The sequence below is a fragment of the Hipposideros armiger genome, unplaced genomic scaffold (genome assembly GCF_001890085.2).
Source record: "Hipposideros armiger isolate ML-2016 unplaced genomic scaffold, ASM189008v1 scaffold_518, whole genome shotgun sequence".
In the NCBI taxonomy this organism is placed as follows: domain Eukaryota; kingdom Metazoa; phylum Chordata; class Mammalia; order Chiroptera; family Hipposideridae; genus Hipposideros; species Hipposideros armiger.
Genome location: NW_017731868.1, coordinates 65,226 through 88,097, shown reverse-complemented (window position 1 = coordinate 88,097; position 22,872 = coordinate 65,226). Strand labels below are relative to the sequence as shown.

General features: G+C 37.8%; 1 protein-coding gene across 3 annotated transcripts in view; it reads right to left on the bottom strand.

The window, feature by feature from the left end:
* The window catches only part of LOC109396381 (constitutive coactivator of PPAR-gamma-like protein 2), a 226,141-nt gene that overhangs the window by 141,386 nt on the left and 61,883 nt on the right, over window positions 1-22,872 (bottom strand). For all 3 annotated transcript variants that reach the window (XM_019668137.1, XM_019668138.1, XM_019668140.1), the window contains exons 10-16: window positions 11,086-11,150; window positions 8,538-8,685; window positions 7,157-7,273; window positions 5,953-6,108; window positions 5,820-5,871; window positions 3,314-3,451; window positions 1,428-2,368 (exon numbers count right to left, since the gene is read on the bottom strand). In XM_019668137.1, the coding sequence (XP_019523682.1) occupies window positions 1,428-2,368; window positions 3,314-3,451; window positions 5,820-5,871; window positions 5,953-6,108; window positions 7,157-7,273; window positions 8,538-8,685; window positions 11,086-11,150 (1,617 nt within the window). The remainder of the gene's footprint in view (window positions 1-1,427; window positions 2,369-3,313; window positions 3,452-5,819; window positions 5,872-5,952; window positions 6,109-7,156; window positions 7,274-8,537; window positions 8,686-11,085; window positions 11,151-22,872) is intronic.

The following is a 22,872-nucleotide window of genomic DNA, read 5'->3' as shown; positions in this document are numbered from 1 at the left end:
TTGTCTGTTCCCCCTCCCCAATTCCCCAGCTCTGTTCCCATCCCCCCAATTCCCCAATAAAAATCTTTTAAAAAAAAGTAATATAAGTAATAAAAACTCAAGAGGTGTACAAGGAAGAAAAGTGGAGGAAAGGAAAAATAAAAGAATGTCCTCACCCTTCTTAGCAGTGAGTCAATAGGTATGGTCTATTATTACTAAATCAAAAAATACATGAATAAATATATATTTACAAGTTATTAATGGCAATGACCACAAGAATTAAGACCAGGAACGTAATAGTTCGGGGAGTGCAATGCAGGGTGAGAGGGTATTAACACAACAATTACTTTTAATTTTCTATTCTTCTGAATTACTTTCATGTTTATGTATTAATTGAATAATTTAAAATTACTTATCAAAAAAATATTTCAATTATATCTATTCAATGGAATATTATACCCTTGTTTAAAAAGTTAAGTGACGTAGAACTATGTGTACTGACATGATAGATGTCCATAATAAATATAAAAAATGCAGACCAGTACATATATGTAAAGAATAATATGTAAATATGTAATATATAGCCATACCTTTGTAAATATATAATACAGATAAATAAATATGATGTATATATAAATATGTGTATGTTAATTAAAACCATGTCTGGAAAGATTTGGAAGTGGGGTGGATTTTACTTTACATATATGTAAATGCTACTTATGCAATAATAATAAAGAGATACAGTGGTAAAGATTTACAATAGAATGACGTCTACAATATATTATAAAATGGAAAAATCAAATTGTAGACCAATATATATAGCACAATCTTATTTTTGTAAATGAAAAATTTCAAGTATGTAAATAGACCTGTGTAAGCTTAAGTCAAGAAGGGTAAGTGCCAAATACTAATAGATAAACACCAGATGATGGTTTACCTCTGTGATACGAAGAGATAGAAAAGGGAAGTTAAATTCCTACATTACATAAGTTAAAAAAAGAAAAACGTCATGAGATTATGGATGATTTTTACTTTCTTTTTAAAAAAAATTTCAAATAAATTAAAACCCACAAAACAAGATTAAATTAAAACCATAAAAATTATTAAAGGAAACTGATAACAAGCATTTTTAAGTGGAAATATAAAAGTAAGCTTTCCTACCAAATAAAACAATCTATAAATCAGTTCTGTTCTTGTTATTAATACAAAAATAGACATGACAAGTTCCTAGCTAAATCACCAGAGGGCTCTCTCACCAAAGACAGTTCTGCAGTCTCTATCAATGAGTACTGAGTACTTGCAACCTAAGTCATGGCCTTCTCAAATACGTGTGACCTGAGAATCTTGTGACCTAGACAATTTCATTCCAAAGATCAGAACTTTAGAAAAGAAAGCATTTGTTTACAAGCATAAAGGATAAGGAATTGATTGGAAATAATTATACTTACATGTAAACATAATTCGCTGGGTACAGAAGTTATCACATTCAGGTCCCTTTTGAACACTGATGTGTTAGCAGGCTGACTTGCAGCCACATTAGGCAAAATCCTAGAGCCTGTTTGCTGAAAATTAGGGGACTGTGCAGGGCTATCTTGAATTCCACCGTGACTGATGGCTATGACTTCTGGCAGTGGACATGAGAGTGTATCTTCAGCAGAGGAAGAAAATGGAGAGTCCATGCTTTGGGTATCCTTCTGGCTCTCAGGATAGACACTAGATATGTTATGCTCCTGATAGAGCAAGTTCCGTAATTTTTCATCCAGACTTTTAATTCGGTTATCTGCAAACTCCATTTTTGGAGGTCTTTCCCCATCTGATTCCAGGACAGTAGTGGGTAGAAGGGTAGTTGGTTCAAGGCCAGAGGTTTGAGTGGGAATGACCGTCTTAGGAGAACTTATTTCAGTGTTCACCGTGGTTTCTCCTTCTTGGGAAATAAACTCTGCATCCTTAGTTGGCTGCTGTACTGATAAGGACTGAGGCTTTTGATCAGACATAAATGCCGGAATTATAAGAGAGTTACCAGTAATCTGAGTTGACTCACCAGGAGGAGTCATAAGTATATCAGCCTGACTGGCAGCTTGGTGACATGGATGCACAAATAGGAATATGCCTGCTTGGTTGTAGAGTCCCTCACTTTCAACTGGAACTGCACAAACTGAAGTGGCAGTACAAATGGAACTACTAGCAACTGGCGCCATTATACACCCGTCTTCTTCCACTGGATAAAACATAGCTGGCTTAGTTTCTACACTGGTACATTCAGAAATCTTACCATCAACTACCTCCTTGTGTTCTGACTTGGAGGTGAAAAGTGCACGCTGGCATGTATTATTTTCTAGAGTGAGCAGTGTGTCCTGTGATGTTTCCTTATTATTTGTGTTTCTTGGACCTGGAACAATAATAAAGAATGGCTAAGCATGTATTGATAAGTACAAAGCATAGACTAGTACCCAAAGTCAAAAGGGACATGAGGAGCAAGGGGCAAACAACAACCTGTGTGAAAGTACTTTTGGAAATAAGACTCAAAATACACAAAATTCAACCTGTCAAGGAAAAAAAAACCAAAACAAACCTTTTTCTTTTTTCATAAATATTAAATACAAATGGCTTAAGTTACACCCTAGTATTAACGTCTTCAAAAATGCTTATAGGGGCCGGCTGAGTGGCTCAGTTGCTTAAGAGCTCGCTCAAGAGTTTGAGCTCTGAGCAACAGCAGTTCGAGTCCCGGCCCGAGCTGAGCAGCCACTGAACTGCCAACAGGTAGCAGGATGGCTCAGCTAAAAAAAAAATGCTTATGAGGGGCCAGCTGAGAGGCCCAGTTGGTTAAGAGCGCAAGCTCTGAGCAACAGGGTCGCCGGTTCGATTCCCACTTGGGCCGGTGAGATGAGTCCAAGCTGAGCTGCCGCTGAGCTGCCAACAGGTGGCAGGATGGCTCAGCTGGTGAGAGCACATTCTCCTAACAACAAGGCTTCCGGTTCAACTCCCCCATGGGATGGTGGGCTATGCCTGCCCGCAACTAAGATTGAACACGACGGCACCTTTAGCTGAGCAGCTGCAAGCTGCTGACGGGCGGCTGGATGGTGACTGGACTTGGAGGTGAGCTAGCTGCACCCTCCACAACTAAGATTGAAGGACAACAACTTGGCTGTTCCCCTTCCCCAATTCCCCAACACTGTATCCCTTCCCCAGTTCCCCAATAAAATCTTTAAAAAGAAATGCTCATGAAAATTTTCATAAGCACAAAATACCCATGAAAAGAAGTTATAGATGTGGACCATATTTTGTAGCCCCATCCTCCAAATCTGGATAAAGTTTGCAGAGAATGAACACTTACTAGGAAGTGGATGTAGCCCAGGAATTGTAGACATGGACTGCTGAAGTGAAGGAGGAGATTGAGCCTCACGGTTTCTTATTGTTTGATTGATACAGAATCGCCACCGACCAACTGGGGATGACTGAGGAGCAGATTCATCTGTAGAAAGAATTAGCAAAATTTAATATGCTAAGCAATTGTCAATATGTTTACCTTATTAACTAAGAAAACCAAGTTAAAAAACCAATTTGTCTTGGATATCCATTTTCACAGCACTACGATATGTGTAATTTATAAGACCAGACCTGAACCTGACAGATACTCTAAAGAACTAAGCTTAAGATGTGTTTTGAGAAGAATTTTAGATTCTACTGAAACAAACATTGTATCAGTAGCTAACAAGAAGCAGAGTGCTTTACAGGGGTGGAAATGGAAAGCACTTTTACCATTAAAACCTATGTCTCAGGCCGGCCGAGTGGCACGATGGTTAAGAACAGGCTTGGGATGCCAGAGGGCCCCGGTTCGGATCCCACATATGAGGGCCAGTGACACTGCCCTCCACAGCTAAGATGCTGAACAACAGCTCAACCTGGAGCTGGGCTGCCGTGAGGCGACGGTGTAGGCTGCAGCCCCTGCTGCAGTGAGTTGCCATGGGCTACCGTGTGTAGCCAGCAGCCAGCGTGAGGCGTGAGCAGCCGCAGTGAGCGGCTGTCCAGAAGCCAGCGACTGATCTGCCTCGCCCAGGAAGAGTGCAGTGATGGTGCTAACTTGGGCCAGTGAAGCAACATCCTCCACAACTAGACTGAAGAACAAAAAGACAGCAACTTGTCTGTTCACCTTCCGCCAATTCCCCAGCGCTGTTCCCATCCCCCAATTCCCCAATAAAAATCTTTAAAAAAAATTAAAAAAAAAAAAACAACCTACGTCTCCTGTTTTGTATCCTGATTATGGTGGTGTTTACACAAACATACACGAGTAATAAAATTTACAGAATAAGTCAGACGGAGAAAGATAAATACCATATGATCTCACTTATATGTCGAATCTAAAGAACAGAATAAATGAGCAAACTAAACAGAAAGATTCGCAGAGATATAGAGAAAAAACTGATGGTTGCTAGATGGGAGGGGGGTAGGGAAGAGGAAGAAGGTAAAGAGATTAGAAATTACAAATTAGTAGCCACAATATTGCCTTGGAGATACGAAATACAGTTTGGGGAATATAATGAATAATGTTGTAAAGATTTTGTAGGGTGTGAGATGGGTACTTGTCTTATTAGGGAGACCACTTCATGGCCTGACGACTGCGCTGTACACCTGAAGCTGAATAATACTAAATGTCAACTATAATTTTTTATATATATATATAATTATATATATGTGTGTGTGTGTGTGTGTGTATATATGTATGTATGTATGTATGTATGTATATGGTCACGGGATGTGCAGTACAGCATAGGGAATAGAATCAATCGAATTATAACACCTATATACGATGTCAGAGGAGTAGTAGATTGGGGGAGGAGAGTTATCACTTTGTGAGGGGTGTAAATGTCTAACTATTATGTTGTTTTGTACACCTGAAACTAATAACAAAAATTTAATTAAAAAATGAAATTTACAGAACTGTACACCAAAAGAAAAGTAAGTCAATTTTACTGTACAACTTATAAAGTAAAATAAGTCCCTACATCTTTATTCCTACTTTGTAAACTTATTCAAATAATAATTCTCTTTTAAACTTTACCCTATTTTGTCAGTCAGAAATCTGCTCAGTCTCCCGCTAATGAAAAACAGAAGATAAAGGAAGACCTTGGCATTCTAACACAAACTAAATTTCAGGGTAATGAGATCTGGTTCCATGACTCCCACACCACCTGTTGCTTCTTCATGTGATTATAATTGCTTCAGAGGTCCTCATTTGTCTATGGCTCTTCTCCCACTCCTAGATATTCTAAATATACTCATGACCAGGGCTGAGAAGAATGGAAAGATAAAGTCATCAGAAAAGAAAAAGGACCCCATTTTTAGTCCTTGGAAGTTTCTCTAGTTATCTGATTTACAAAAATTTAGTTATCAGAGCGAGCAGAAGCATATCACTGGTGAATGAAATCAAGATATGAATGACTATTAAAACGTGAGGCAAACTTAGAACATAATGATTTCTGTTAAGGAAGTTTCTGTCCATCTCAAAAAGGTATGTGTGTGTGGGGGACTTACCAGTTAAGTTCAAACAGTAAAGCCATTAAAGGTCATCAGTACTGTGACTGCATTTCTGGTAACATACCATGCGACAACTCAGAAATAAATTAATCAGATAAAGAACCAACACTCAGAGGAAAGCTGGAGAATGATTTTACTTCTTACGCTTCTTTCTTTGGGACTATACAGTCTTTTCAAAGTGTGGGAAAGCCTACATTAACAATTCCTTTATTGGCTAACATCTTTCCTAATGAAGGTGTGTAAATTAAACTTTCCAAATGTCTTTCTTCAAAAGCCAAATGGTAAATTTTATTAAATATACTTACTGCTGGTTTGAGTGGATGCAGAATTTATCTGTACTTGTTCAGATGATCCTGTCTAAATTAAAAATGAATAGATAAATAAAGAAGTTCCTGATATATATCCGAGAAGACCTATTTGCTAAACAATTGCTCTTACTTGGCTGATGTTGGATTCCATGGTAATGGAGTCAACTCCAGCGGCTCTTTCTGTAGCAGAGTGGATATGAAGGATCTCCTGAGCATGACCTACAATAGCCCTCAATTCTTCTACAAATTTTTCTTTCTCACTTTCCAGCACAAAGTTATCTTCGACCTGTCCAAAAGTAAATGTAAGTCTGTTCATGAGAATAAATTTAATTTCTTCAAAATAAAAATATTGTATCAATGGTGACCATGCTAAAGAAAAATAAATTAAAATTAAATATTTAGAGCCAAATGCTACAACAAAATTAACAAAAACCAGGGGGGAAAATGCCACATAATACATTAAATTATTCTTGCTATTTTGAGACGACTGACATTTGTCAGATTGGCACTACCTACCAAAGAAGAAGCCAACATTTTAAAAACTTTCTGAAATTCGATAAATTGATTGTCATTTGAGGAACATAACTGAGGCAATGTTTATGTTTAAAACTAGATGTCCAAACCCAAAAGCTTTTAAATCACAAAATGAAGCATCTCTAACGGTAAAAATAAAGAATGGCCTGGAGACAGTTCAGAAACTATTATGTTAAACAAGAGGCAGAACTGACAAAATTTTTAACTTTTAAAATGTTTAATTCTGCTTGGCCAGGAATGTATATCTAAAGAAAATTGGCATAAATAAAAGCATTATGGACTTTTCCTGCCACCCTAGCCCATCTCCATTTTTCAAAAAGGGAAAAAAATAATTTAAGCCTAACAAGTCAAAGAAAATATGAAAACTAAATGAAATGATGAACATTACTTGAACACCTATATAATAAGATGTTATATCAGTAGCTAACAAATTAGAACTAGCTGGGAAAATTTACAAAGTCTTAATGCTTAGGCCTCACCTCCAAAGATTCTGATTTAATTAGGGACCCAGGGAATTGTTTTTAAAAAACTCTTCAGGTGATTTTAACATGCCGTCAGGCATAAGAACCACTGGCCTAGATCATGTTAATGAAATCCCCTCATAATTTGCAGATAACTATATTGAAACCACAGGAGGTGCAGTAACTTCTTGATCATAACCAATTTAGTTCTACACAAATTTTAAAAACTGACAGTATCCTAAAAAAAGATAGCTCTGAATAAATGAGGGGGAGATTTAGAGGGGGGGAAAAAAGACAGAAAACACTACAGGGAAAATCATTTGGTTTTATCGTACTTACCATATAGTCTGCAATGTCCTCTGGTGAATCACCATCAACATCGAACTTGAAGGTGACCATTTTGTTATTGTGTGTCTCCAGTTGACACTCCACCATGTTGTCTCCAGAAGTTGACACCTGGGAACAAACATTTCACCACCAGTTTAAGAGTCAATCATTATCTTCTCTTCGCAAATGGTGCCGGGAACATTTAGATGAGCTCACATACAATACATAGGAAATGTGGTTTAAATTGTTCAGAATCTTAGAAGATTGTTTTTCCCTTGGTGAAATACTGCCTAAACAACCATTCTATGACAAATCTAAGGCTCAAATAACTTGGCAAAAAATAAGTTACAAATGTGATCCTGTGGAGAAGAAAAGGAAACACAAATTTTATAAAAAGGCAAAAAAAAGCTATAATATTCACTTTAGCTATCTGCAATGCAAATATCTAAATTTGGTCATTCGTTTCCAAAATTCTCTTAATCCCACAAATTGACTCCTCAGTCAGAAGAAAATGCACTACTAATGGAAATGTAAACTGGTCCAACCTTTGTGGACAGTGATCTAGCAACATGTAATATTCATACTCTTTGACTCACCAATTCTACTAGGAATCTAACATAAGGAAATAATCAGGGATATGTAGAAAGATTTGTGCTCAAGGGTGTTTGCTGCAGAGATAGAAATGGAGATGGACAGACAGACACAAAGAGAGAGAAAGACAAGAGTTAGAAAAAAGACAAACTGGCAGAAAGAGACAGAAAGAAAGCCTAAATGAAGAACAGAAGGACTGATTAAGTTATTATATCTCTATACAAGGGTCTATCTAAGACAGCCATTTCAAATATGTTATTGGAAAATTAATTAAAGACACAGTAAAGTGTACATAAGTTTTTTTAAAAGGCAGTATATAAAATTATATATAAGGTTTAGCATCCATCCAATATACTGGTTAGAGATATGGGCTTCAAAGTCTGATCTGGATTCAGATCTGACTCTGGCTTGCTAGCTGAATATCCTTAGGCAAATTACTTTACCTTTCTAATCTTCATTTTTAAAGATAAGTATACTACCACCTATCACACTTTCACTACTATTACTAGTACTATTACAATCTTAATGTAAAATGCTACACATACATACAGAAAAAGATATGAAACAAACTAAAACTTTAACAGGAACTAGCTCTGAGTGTACAAGTGATTTTTAATTTCTTCCTTACATTTTCCCTATATTGCCTAAGTTTAACAATTAATGCATAACTCTTATCAGAAATTTTCTTAATGGAGGAAAAGTTAATTGAGAGTTTCACAATACTCTGCCTGCAAAGTAACAATGCCCCTCCCTGACATCAAGACCTCTACACTCACATATGCAAACCAATTTACACACTGACCTGAAGGACAGTAAGCTGGAATTTAGTCCCCTTCTCTGGTCGAGGACAGGAAGCTCTTCTCTGTTTGCTCCGATCTTGTTTGCCATTTCCACTTGGATTATCAGGGGTATTGGTGATTTCCTTCACAGCTGCCACATCATGATGTAAACTAGTAATTAAAAACAAAAAAGCAGCTTCTATTCAATTTCTCAGAGCAGACAGTATTCCATGATTCTGAAAGCCCAATATTTAACCCAAATCAGAGGTAACATTTGAAATACCTTCACAGCTAGAATCATTCCATCCTGATGATAAAATTCAAAGAAAAACTCCCAATTCTAAAATCATAACTAATGAGTTTAAGGAAAATAAATAGTACAATATCTTTTTAAAAGTTATGATTGCACAGCTCTGTGAATATACTAAAAACCATTGAACTGTACACTTTAAATGGGTGGATTTAATGGTATGTGAATTATATCTCAATAAAGCTGTCTTCAAAAGTTATGAAAAACTGAGGTCACACTGTATTTATTTGACAAACATCTCACAGTAAGGAAAGTGAAAGAAAAACACTGCCAGTGATGGGCCTCTGTGGAACCTTTTATCAGAGGACATTCTTGATCAACTTTATCTTGGTTTTTGTTTGGGGGGGGAGGGGTGTTCTTATTAATATGTTCAAATAAACCCTCTAGAAATCAATTCTTACTCAAAATATACTTTTTTATGTAATTGACTCTACAGGGGATATACAAATCAGATATGGGAGACAAATGGTGCAGGAGGCAGAACAAGAAATGAAAATAAGATAAGGAAAATGTGATATATATTACACAATGGAATATTATCTAGCCAAGAAAAGTAATGAAATCTCAGCATTTGTGACAACATGGGTGGACTATGAGGACATTATGCTAAGTGAAATAAGTCAGAAAGAAAAAGACAATTATCATATTATCATATAATCTAACTTACATGTGGAATAAAAAAACACATGCTCATAGACACAGAGAATAGATTGGTGGTTGCCAGAAGTGGGGAGCCAAGGGGTGGGGGTAGGAGGTAGGCAAAATGGGTAAAGGGAGTCAAAGGCACAAACTTCCAGTTATAAAGTAAACAAGTCATGGGAATGTAACGTACGGCATGCTGACTATAGTTAATAGAAATGTATTGCATATTTCATAGTTGCTAAGCATAGGTGTTAAAAGTTCTCATCACAAGAAAAAAAATCTGTAACTGTGAGGTGATGGATGTTAACTAGAACTATTGTGGTAATAATTTCACAATACATCAAACATCAAATCATTATGTTGTGTACTGAAAATAATATAAGGTTGTATGTCAGTTATACCTCCATATCAATCAATCAGTTGAATTCACCACAACTTTGGTTAAAAAATGAATCATGTGAAAAGGGTTCAACATGATTAATTCTAGCTAGTCCTATTTTGCAGGTTCAAATCAATATGATTATGAAAAGGTAGACTAACTTTCAGTTTATCTGTGTCAAGGGCATTTTTCAGTTTTTTCTTTAATAAGTTTGAAGAAATTTCAATAAACACATTTGAAACTTAAACGAGATCTGTAAGCACCAATCAGATATACTTTAAATTAATTTTTAGGTAAAGTCCTCCTAAAAACTACTCATGAAGTGTGTGTATTAAGATATATAAGAAGAAGAGCCGGCTGAGTGGCTCAGTTGGTTAAGAGGTCGCTCAAGAGTTTGAGCTCTGAGCAACAGTGGTTCGAGTCCTGGCCTGACCTGAGCTGTCACTGAGTGGCCAACAGGTGGCAGGATGACTCAGCTAAAAACAAACAAATAAACAAACAAAAAACAAAAAACAAAAGAAAAAAGAAAATTCCTTGTCATACCAAAACCCAGGAAAATCACAATTTGAATTCAAAAGACAATCAACAGATGCCAATGCCAGGATGAATCAGGTATTAGAATTAACTGACAAGGATTTCAAAAAGCAGCCATCATCAAAATGCATCAATAAGCAATTATAAATACTCCTGAAGCAAATGAAAAAACAAACTATCATAAAATAGAAGATGTTAAAAAAGAACCAAATGGAAATTATAGAATTAAAAGTACAATCATAGAAAAAAACAACTCATTGAATGAGCTCAATACCAGAATGAATAAGACACATAAATCTATCAGTGAACTTGAACACAGAATAGGAATTACCCAATCTGAACAACATAGAGGAAAATATTAATTTATAACTACCAAATAATTTACATCTGGTTATAATTTATTTCTTTAGATTAGCTGGAATTCTACTCTAAATTACGTTAGTTCTTCTTTTTTTTAACCCTTATAAGCCTTTCTTAGGAACAGAATGCTATAATAATGAGAACAAGAAAATGGTCAATAATTTCACAATCATATGATCTTTATTAAAATAAAAAAGTAAAAATCATAGATACTATTTTTATTGAACATACACATAAATACAAGAACACAGAAGTTTCTCTAGTCAAGACACACTAACTCTCTAATGAATCCAAATACTTCAACATACCCTTATCATTTTCATGGTGTTAATTTGAAGATACTCACCTTCGAACTAAATCCGGTTTTAGAAGAGTTGCTTGTTGTTCAACTGCAACTGGTTGGGAGACAGGCTGTAAATAGTACAGAAATAAAACTTGTTATGATAACAGCAAACTTCAAGTTAAAGATGCAAATTGCTATTATTTCAGAAAACGTACTTGTTACATTTCATATTTTGGACCTCACAAACCAGGTAGAATATCTACATTATTGAAAGTCTATATCAATCCAATTATTGATTTTACTACAAAAGATAAAGAAAAATAAAATCTAACAGTACTCATATTCACAAAGATTTTTCATTAAGATAGCATTGTTTTATATGCTTTTGTTTCTGTTATTTTTCAATGGAGAACTTCCAGTCCTGATTGTAAAACTACTACTAAAAGGAAGAGTTGCTGCCATTACATAAACTGATAAATCAATGACTCAAGCTTTAACATATTGTGTTGTCTTGCTTTCTCACTCTTTTCACAAAACTACTGCCAAGTATCCCTGAGGTATTAGTAACCAGCAGCTGCAATACTGACTTCTAGGAGAAAAGTTTAAGGCCTCTAAAAAAGGCAAATGCTAACCCTGCTGGAAAACAATTTTAAACATTTATCTAATCCTATGCACTGCCACTGGTGACAGCAGAATAACCTTAAAATTCAAATCTACCAAAATTGATCACTTCCCTACCCAGTTTAAACCCCCTATAATAGCTCCTCATCTTCTATAAGGTGTTTTTTTTTAACTACAAAAAGCTTTCCTGTTTGTTTGCTTCACAGCATGGGAGAGGGCTCCAGGATGGTTAGAAGGCTGTCTAGTGGTTGCAGGTAGAGGCTCAGGTAGAAGTTCAACACCAGAGGGATGCAGAGATGTCCTCAAAGGCCTCTGGGCTCCACAGCTCCTAGTCGTGCTTGAGGGTGAGCCTTTAGAAGAGATACTCGCCCGGCCTGGGGGCTGGCCATCCTGCAGAGGTTAGTCAGGTGATCTCCCATCTTGATGAGTTGTACCTCCTCATCTAGGAAGTGGCTCTCCAGGAAGTCACAGAGATGGAGGTCTCTGTGGGCAGAACCCAGGGCATGGAGATACAAAAGGTTCAGGTTCTTCTCCATGACCGTGGCAGATTCCATGGCTACTCATCTTGGGAAGGCTTCTGCACGTCCTGGAAGAGGGCACGGCTGCCACACTGGTTTTACAACTTCAAAAGACATTCAGCAACTTCATGCTTCTCCTTGTCCAACTCACAGAAGAAGTGGCCCACGGGCTCCAGAGTTATATTGTTGTATTTGAAATAGAAGCCCAGATAAAAGTAGGTGTAGGAGGCCCATGGGTTCAGACTGATCAGGAGGCTGACGGTAGCCTCCACCTTAGTGGAACAATTGTGATGAACTTGGGGGTTCCTGGTTGCTCGGCAGTAAGGAGATAAGCTCAAAAAATGGTGTTGGCTGCTCTCGGAGGCCAAGGATGGATGAGATCTTTTGAATGTTGTGAATGGAAAAGAGGTTGGAGGGTGGTCGGAGGCTGAAAGAAGGGGCATCCCTGGGTCTGTTCCGTCCAAACACTGTTAAGGCACAAGAGAGATCTGGGGGCCAGCCGAGGGCACTGCCAAGGTTCAGTTCCAGTGAACAAAAAATAAAGTCCTCAGTGAACCGGTCCGTGCCTCATTCTCTAGACTCCTCTCTGCTTGAAACCACATTGAACTCTAGCTCCTCTGAATGAGGTGGACGTTTCCATATACTGTGACTCTATTTATATTCCTTCATCTCCCTGGACTATCTGAACTCCTACTCAGTACTGTCCATTTAGCAAATATCTATATAGAACTCCTATATAAAAGAAGCCTCTATTACAGTGGGTTCCAGACAAACAAGCAAAATCGCCTTGGGGACTCTTTAAAAACCTGTACCTTAGCTCATATCATGGTTTCTAAACCAAAACGGATGAAGGTTCCTTGGAGAAATGGCTGATTCCAGCACTGAGGCAAGGAAAGTACATGATGAGCTTAGATCATCTTTATGCCAAAAAGTAAAGAACTGCTTAATGAATGATGAAAGCATATCAAAAGCCAACAGGACACAGCTAGAGGGGTTCCCACTGCCCAAATATGGGACCATTTGGGCATAAAAATAAATAATGATAGTAACAGAATATAACCCATTCAATAAAATAAGAATCCAATTCCAGTCAAGGTTGCAGAGTAGGTAAATGCTGTGCTTACCTTCTCTCATGACCACATCAAAATTAAAACTAAATCACAAAACAACAATCATTGAGAATCACCTAAAGTCTAGCTGAATTGAAATCGAACAATTATGGACATACAGAAGCAGCCACCTCAACACTGGTAGGAGGAGCAGAGACGTGGAACAGGCTGGCCCACACCATGTAAGACCATTAAAAATTGGGAGGGATTGAGCTGGCCAAGTGGCTCATTGGTTAAGAGTTGGCTTAGGAGTGCAAGCTCTGAGCAGCAGGGCTGCCGGTTTGGATCCCACATGGGCCAGCGACACTGCACTCTCTACAATTAAGATGCTGAACAACAGCTCGACCTGGAGCTGGACTGCTGTGAGTCACCGGTGATGGCGTAGGCTGCAGCCCCTGCTGCAGTGGGCTGCAGGAAGCTACCGTGAGCGGCCGACAGTCAGCTGAGCTATCATGAGCCTCCGTGAGCGGCTGTCCAATGGCCAGTGACCGATCTGCCTCAGCCGGGAAGAGCGCAATGATCACAATACCAACATGGGCCAGTGAAGCGACGTCCTCAACAACTAGACTGAAGAACAAAAGGACAGCAACTTGTCTGTTCACCTTCCCCAATTCCCCAGCGGTGTTCCCTCCCCAAATTTCCCAACAAAATCTTCACGAAAAAATTGGGAGGGATATATTAGCTTTAGAGGTCACTCCAAGAAAAGCGAGGAGTCCCAGCCCTGTACCAGGCTCCCGAGCCCACAGTTCCAGAGCTGGGGAGAAAAGCCCCCACACTTCTGGTTGTCAAAACAAGAGGAGATGGTGGCTGAGTGAGACGAGGGTGGCCGGAGTCCAAGACGCTCCTCTTAAAGGGCCAGCACACGATTGACTTGCTGGCAGGCTCATTCACTATGAGCTCCACTGCTGGGGCAGCAGTCGAAACGTGCCACAGACATACAAAGAGGAACTGAATTGTCTGGCTTCAGAGCGAGGGCTGCAATGGCAGCTTTCTCCCAGACATAGGTGCCGGCGGAAGCCAGTTTCTTTGTTGAGCCCTCCCCTCTTCAGCGAGCGAAGCAGGTGATGGCCATATCTGGCTCTTCAACTACCTGGCTAACACCATTTGTTTGCCTTGCCCTGGTGATTCCCTGAGAGCCCGCACCACCCAACTTGTGGACCCACCTAAGCTACTTTCCATGGTTTCCCATACAAACGACCTGTCCTGGCTTACACCGAGGACATTGCTAAAATCTCTTAAAGGTTCACAAAACCCAAAACAGCATCTGGCTTCAGCATATCCCGTACCTCTAGCTGAGCAGCCCTAAGCCCGGCACTAGCGACAGCCTCGGTTCACGGCCTGGCCTCTTGAGACACCTCCAAGCCAAGCGTGGGTGATGACCATCTGTAGATTGCTTTATGACTCATTCCAGGTGGCCCAGGGCAGGGCACAGGCTGTGGCTGAACTTGACCTCAGATGGGGCCCCACCCAGGAGGGCCTGGGGCTGGCACGCTGGGTGGCTGCCTTGAGACTGAGCTGGAGCATCACCTGGCCACCTCCAAGGACGACGCACCCAAAGGGAAGACTGGGCAGGCAACAGAGCCCTGTTAAAGCAAATCCTGTTCTGTAGGGTCAGCCCCTACATAACAGTTCCTCCAGTGTAGTCATGGCCAGTCCTCACAACCACTCAACCCAAGGGTCAGTCCCTCCCACTGATGTGCGAACAGCAACCAAGGTAAAACTACAACAGGAGGGCACACAAAACCCACAAAAGAAACATACCTGGAACACCTGCCTCTGTTTACTGGGGAGACTGTGCAACTGAGTACCACACACACCTATTACATATGGCCACTACTACAGTAAGCCTGTGAGGCATAGAAGCCCTACCTATACATAGAAACAGAAGGAGGAAGCCAAAATGGGAAGACAAAGAAACATCCCAAATAAAAGAACAGGACAAAGCTCCAGAAAAAGAACTAAACAATATGGAGACAAGCAATCTAACAGGCACAGAGTTCAAAACAGTGGTTAGAAGGATTCTCAATGACCTCAGGGAGAACTTCAAAAAATACATAGGAAACATAAAAATAGAGATAACAAAACACACAAAAGAACCAGTCAGAAATGAAGAATAGAATAAATTAAATGAAGAATATAGTAGAGGGAATCAACAGATTAAATGAAGCAGAGGATCAAATTAGCGATTCAGGAGACAAGAGAGCAGAAAATAACCAATCAGAACAGCAAAAGAAAAAAGAATCCAAAAAAATGAGGACAGTCTAAGGGGCCTCTGGGACATGAAGCATACCAATATTTGCATCATAGGGGTACCAGAAGAAGAGACAGAGAGCAAGGAATTGAAAACCTATTTGAAGAAATAATGATGGAAAACTTCCTTAACCTTGCAAAGGAAACAGACATACAAGCCAAGAAGCACTGAAAGTGCCAAACAAGATAAACCCAAAATGCCCACAGCAAGACACATCACAATTAAAATGCCAAAGGTTAAATTCTAAGAAAGAATCAAAAAAGCAGCAAGAGAAAAGCAGTTAGTTACATACAAGGGAGCTCCCATTAGACTGTCAGCTGATTTCTCAACAGAAACTTTGCAGGCCAGAAGGGATTGGCAGGAAATATTCAACATGATCAAAAACAAGGACCTACAACTAAAATTACTCTACCCAGAAAAGCTATCATTTAGAATTGAAGGACAGATAAAGAGCTTCCCAGACAAGAAAAAGCTAATGGAGTTAATCACCACAAAACCAGTATTACAAGGAATCTTAGAGGGGCTTCTTTAAGATGGAAAAAAAGATATAAAACATGAATAGTGAAATGGCAATAACTACATATCTATCAAAATTACTTTAAATGTAAATGGCTTTAAGTGCTCCAACCAAAAATTGGCTGGCTGAATTGGTAAGAACACCCTTAACAAATGCTGCCTACAAGAGACTCACTTCAGATTGAAAGAAACACACAGACTCAAAGTAAAGGGATGGGAAAAAGATATTTCATGAAAATGGAAACAAACAAAAAGCTGAGGTAGCAATACTTATACCAGACAAAATGGACTTTAAAACAAAGGCAATATAACAAGAGACAAAGCAAGACCCAGTAGTCCCACTTCTGGGTATTTATCCTAAGAAACCCAAGCTACTTTGAGGGCATGTGTGCCTCCATATGTTCATTGCAGCATTGTTTACAATGGCCAAGATGTGGAGGTAGTCTGGGTGTCTGGTGAAGGAAGAATGGATAAAGAGGAGGTGATACATGTATACAATGGACTATTGTTCAGCCATGGAAGGGAATGGGTTCTTGCCATCTGCGGCGGCATGGATGGACCTGGAGGGTATTGTGCTGAGTGGAATATGTCAGACTGAGGAAGACAGATGCAATGTGATTTCACTTATATGTGGAATCCAAAGAACAAAACAAACAAACAAAAAAGAAACAAAAAACTCATAGATACAGAGAACATTTTGATGGTTGCCAGATGGAAGGGGTGGGGGGTTGGGGTGGGTGAAGAGGGGAACTGATTAAGAAGTGCAAATTGGTAGTTACAAAATAGTCATGGGGATATAAAATAAACCATAGGGAATATAGTCAATGATATGGTAATAACTATGTATAGTGCCAGGTGGGTACTAGGCTGGTCGGGGGATCACTTCTTAAATTATGTAAATGTAACCACAATGCTGTACACCTGAAATTAATATAATACTGAAGGTCAACTATAATTGAAAATTTTTTAAAGGTGAAGAAGAATAATAGGTTTGAATTTCCAAGTATAAAACAAATAAGTCATGGGGAGGTAACGTACAGCATAGGGAATATAGTCAATAATACTGTGATAGTGTGGTATGGTGTCAGATGGTTGCTGGACTTATGATCACTTCTTTAGGTATATAAATGTTGAATAAATAATATAATATTGTATGTTAGCTACATTTTAACAAAAATCTTAACGAACAAAATAAGAATCCATGAGGTCATACTGATACAAACAAACAAATAAAGGGAAGTTCTTACGATACATAGCCACATAATAAATATAAGGAAGGATGAATTTAGAAAATCATCAGATGAAGTTAGAAAATTGTCAATGGATGATAATGCTAGTGGGTAAATTTGGTTGAGAAACAGAATATTTACAAAGTTTCAAAATATCTCCCCACAGATTACTTATTAATTACAAAAGCAAAAATGGTCAGTCTATAGTCAAAGAACTTGGTGGCCACACCTTAACCAAGTAATCAAATTTATCTTCAGCAATATTGGGACACATTGACATCACATGCCTCCTAATATGATACAATGTGCAAAGAACACTACATCACTTACATGGTATTCCTGACAAAAATGTATGATCTGAATGTGCACAAGAAGTAACTTCAATCAACCAAACTCAAATTGAAGAATATTCTACAAAATGACTGACCTTTATTCTTCAAAAATATCAATGCTATGAAAGATAAAGAAAAGCTGAGAAATCATTCCAGATTAAAGGAGATGAAAGAGACAAGCAGCACAACTGAAGGCCATGCATGATCTTCAATTAGATCCTGGATCAAGGAGGAGAATTGCCATTAAGGACATTATTTAGACAATTGGCGAAATATTAACATCCACAACAGATTAAATAATAGTATTATATTCGTGTCAAAATCTCTGGAGTTGGTCATTGTACTGGGGTTAAGAAAATGTCCTTGTTCTTATACAGCAGCAGTTCTCAACCTTCCTAATGCCGCAACTCCTTAATACAGTTCCTCATGTTGTGGTGACCCCCAACCATAAAATTATTTTCGTTGCTACTCTATAACTGTAATTTTGCTATTGTTATGAATCGTAATGTAAATATCTTTTTGTTTTCCGATGGTCTTAGGCAACCCCTGTGAAAGGGTCGTTTGACCCCCAAAGGGGTCGCAACCCACAGGTTGAGAACCGCTGTTATACAGGAATATTTAGGGGTAAAAGGGCATCATGTCTGCAATTAGCTCTCCCATGCTGGAGAGGTAAAATCCTGTGTAGATGAATAAAAGATAGATGGATGGATGGATGGATGGATGGATGGATGGATGGATGGATGGATGGGTGGATGGACTGACCAACCAATCGATGGACGGTTATCCAATAATGTCTTTTATCATGTCCCTCTTTATCATATATATTTAATGTTTCACTCCAAGGACTCTATGACTTATCTTTGTATTCTCAGTGCTTCTTAGCACAGTGCCTAATACATATTAGGTTTCCAATAAATGTTTGAAGGTAGAAAGAAATAAGAAAGCGGTGAGATAAGAAGAAAGGCTGTGCCATAAAAATGTTCGTGATCCAATGTTACCAATCCTGGACATCAATCTGAAAGAAATAATACAAAGCAATAAAAAAGTACATAGTGTAGTTTGTTTCATAGTTAATGTTCAATAAATGGTAGCTATCTCTGTGTTTTTATTTTGATATTATAGATAATAAAAACTGGTAGCGAGTTACTTGTCCAGGAATAGGAGAAGAGTTAGGTAAATATGAATACTTCTTGCATTATCGTGGGACCATTGAAAACAAATTGTGAGGGCCAGATAAAGGCAGGGAAAATTTCTTAAAACTTAATGAAAAAAGCAGAAAACAAAACTGTGTGTGTGTGTGTGTGTGTGTGTGAGAGAGAGAGAGAGAGAGAGAGAGAGAGAGAGAGAGAGAGATTATTATAACCACTTATGTGTATGATAAAAACCTGGAATACTATAACAAATATTATAATCACTGCCATGTTGAGTAAATAGCATTCTAGGTGGATTTTTCCCGATTTACCTACTTTATATAATGTTAATACATGCATTTTATAACTTAAAACTTTCAAAGGATAACAAATACTAATTACATTAAAAATAGGTACTTTTGTAAACCACTGGTGGGATTATAAACTGGATAGACCTTACAGAAGGGTAATTTGGTAAGTCTTAAAAGCCTCTAGCAATTCCATTTCTAGACATTTATCCAAACCTAATAATTAAGAATGCATACAAATATTTAGCTATAAGAAGTGTCTTTACATCATGGAATATAGTTGCCAATAGCAAAAAAAATCAGACACTTGTTCCCTTTACTTGCTCCATTAAATAATGTTAATCCATACTATAGGATATTGTGCAGCATTCAAAATGTGCTAAAGTAGGTAAGATAATGGTATAAGTGAAAAAAGATTATAAAGAGTTTGTACAGTATGGTTACAATAAAATAACATGTATGTATAAGCATATAAAATGGTCTGGAAGAATATACACCATGGTGTTAAACAGGCTTATCTATATTCATCTTGCTTTGCTAATAAGAAAAAAATATATTTAACTTTGTACAGATTTATCAACCCTCAAATCTAGTAATCTCAGGGCAGGTCACCATTATTCTAATACATAACTTTATAGTACTTTTAGACAAAAGTAAAAATGAAACATTTCACTAAATTTGAAAGACATCTATAAAAATGTCCCTATATCTAGTTGTAAATGTCAGTTTTGAAACTCCTAGAAATATTGTGACAGAACTTGATTTGAAACTATCATATAAAAAGGCAGATGAATCAAACCATTAGCCATGATTCTGAGGGCAAACACAAAGTAGCATTAATAATCCTGTTAATAATTACAAGTGGTTATAAAATACAATTCCAGATTGTTGTCACAACAACTATGTTTTGTTTGTCTGAATACATAGCCTTTGCTTTGCCTCCAGGTTTATGCATCAGAACGCCTTGTTACTGCTCTATCTTGCTAGGACTCACCATAATTCTTTTAAAATTTGTTTAATGCAAACATTTGTTATGTTGCCTACATTTTGTTGAATCTTGTGTGTACAAAAAAAAGGAAATTTTGGTATTTTCTCTCAATATTTTAACAATGAGTATAATGAAGAGCTAACTACCTAATCTATAATTAGAAGCTAATCTAATTTATCCAGAGAAAAACCTCAGCATGGGTTGACTAGATTGGAGGAGGAAGTAGAAGGCAGGAAATGGTACGCTGTACTCATCTCTTTCCCACCCCCATCTTCAAATCCAAATGAAAGACAGCCACCAACCCCTTTTCCTAAATAAGACCTTGATATGTGAATATTTGAGACCTTGATAACTTACTAGCAAAGTTTAATAACACTGAAGTACCTCTGGACACTTGCAGACTGAGGGCAAGGCCAAAATGAGAAGCAAAACTAGGCCTGGATTCCACGGAACACATCATTCTCTCCCCTCTATCTTGGCACTAAAACTCTCTCTTGATTTGTGTTTAGATCTTTCTCACCCATGATACTGTGAGGTCTGGAAGGGAAGAGACCATATCTGTGAGATGTATCAAAATATTCCCAGTGCCTAACCAATACCTGAAATAGAACTAGCTGCTCAATAATGTCTTTCCCATTTTTAATGTTCTCATTTCTATTCGTTTTTATTTTTATTATAGCAATAAAACAACCACTATTTATTGAATGTTTAATTAAGTGCTAAGCACTTTATATGCATTATTTAACAAATTGAAGCCTTACAACAACTCTAAGTGGTAGGTATTGTTACCTTCAATTTACCCATGAGGAAGCTGAGGCTATAAGTGATGGAGGCAAAATATGAGTGAGTAAAAGAAAATGAATGGATGACTCCAAAGAGTACTGAAGAGCCGAGACCACCAGTGCACACAATAGGGGCTTTTCTGTTAGTCTTTGTTACTTCCCAATCCTTCTTTCTCCTTTGCTTACATCACTATTACTTGCCCTCCTCCCATCAGTTGTTCTCAACCCTGGATGTACTTTATAAACTCAAGGAAAGGAGAGGAAGAGTGGAGGAATGGAGAAATGGAGAAGGAAAGAAAAAAAACTCCAAGTTCATGCACAACATTCCAGAGATTCTTATTCAATTATTCTGCAGTGAAGGAGACCTGTAAAACTGGGAAGTATTTTTAAGCATTTCATAAACTGCCTTATTGTATTATCAACAATACAAAACAAGTCTCTCCCATGAAGTGCTTTTAAACAACCACTATTTATTGAGCACTTATTACATGCCAGACATTTCTCACATAGATCTCATCTAATCCTAGTAAGCCTACAATACAGACCTTTTTTCTGACAGAAAAGTTGAATAATTATTCAGTGAAAAAACCGTACGTCCACCACCCACAGTCTACAGCATTTTTCTATATTTGCATTATTATGTATATCCATCAATCCACATTACTTTTTATGCATTTCAAAGCAAGTTGCAAATACAAGATAGGTACCTTAAAACTATATTTTTTAAATTAAACGAACCAAAGCTAAGCTAAATTAAATATCCTCCCTCAAATCACACAATACATAATTCAAAGAGCCAGAGTTCAAACTCATGTCTAACTAAAGATACAAACTGGCTCAAGCCTGTATGCACGGTGTACATACTGTATAAAAGTAAAAAAATACTGCTTATTTAATTAAAGACAATTATCACTGTGTATGATACCCATTTCCATATTTTTATATTATAAAGAACCCTTCATCTATAAAGTCATTGTTTATCTAAGCCCAATTCTCAGCCAAACCTAGATTCTGAATAATGAAATTTACCCTACGAAATAACTGACCCACAGTGCAATTCCTTGCATAGACTCACATAATGACACCTAGGCTATTAACAGGCAGAAAAAAAAAAGATGAAAACACACCAGCACCACAAATACTGACAGAGAAGAGGGAAAGAAACTAGAAAGAAGTTTCATTAATTATAAGCAGGTAGAACTGGATTGAAGAACAAAATTTACCTGGGATTCACTCCAAGGCCTCCCTAAGGATCACTTCATGAAAGGGAACCTAACAGGAAGGAGACTTACACTTCATACTTTCCTCCTAATATCTGCCTTCAATTGAGTTATCAAGGGACTGTACCAATGAGCAAATTGATCAGGCACTGCTTTTGTGACAGCCCTCCAACTTTCTACAACTATTTGGAGAGAACAACTAACATTGTTGTGTTTTCTTTTTGTTTTTTAATGGCAGGAGTGAAAATGTATATTGGAGGTGAAAAAGAAAGGACTGACTGAGCCATTTGGCATTCTGGGAGGTAGAGTCCCTACAACTAAAGCCAAATCAGCAAGGGTGCGGGAAGGAAAAATTTGGTGGCCATGCATGTTGGAGATTATAGTCTTTAATATATTTGACTATTACAATAAGATAACTCATTATAGGGAGTAAACCACACCTCAGCACAGAACTACAGTAGATCGATGACCACTAAGACACAGAAAGTATATGTCTCCTTGTCCTCAAGCTATAGATCTATGAAAGGATTTAATCATCACCCAAGAAGACAACAGAAGTGAAAGAAAATCCATACGAAGTCAGAGAGCTGGGTAGGGGAGTCCAGATCCCATAAGGCTTTCACCATTAAGTACAATATTGTGACTTTTACTGTGAGTGAGATGAGCAATGGGAGGTTTTGGGTAGGGTTGAGACATGAATCTGACATTTTAAAAGAATCACTCTGCTTCCTATGAGAATAAGGTTATAAAGGAGCAAAGGCAGAAGGAAGAACAACTAGGAGGTTACTGTAACTATTCAAGTAAGAGAGATTAAACTAGTAATTTAAAAATAAAAATAATTTAAAA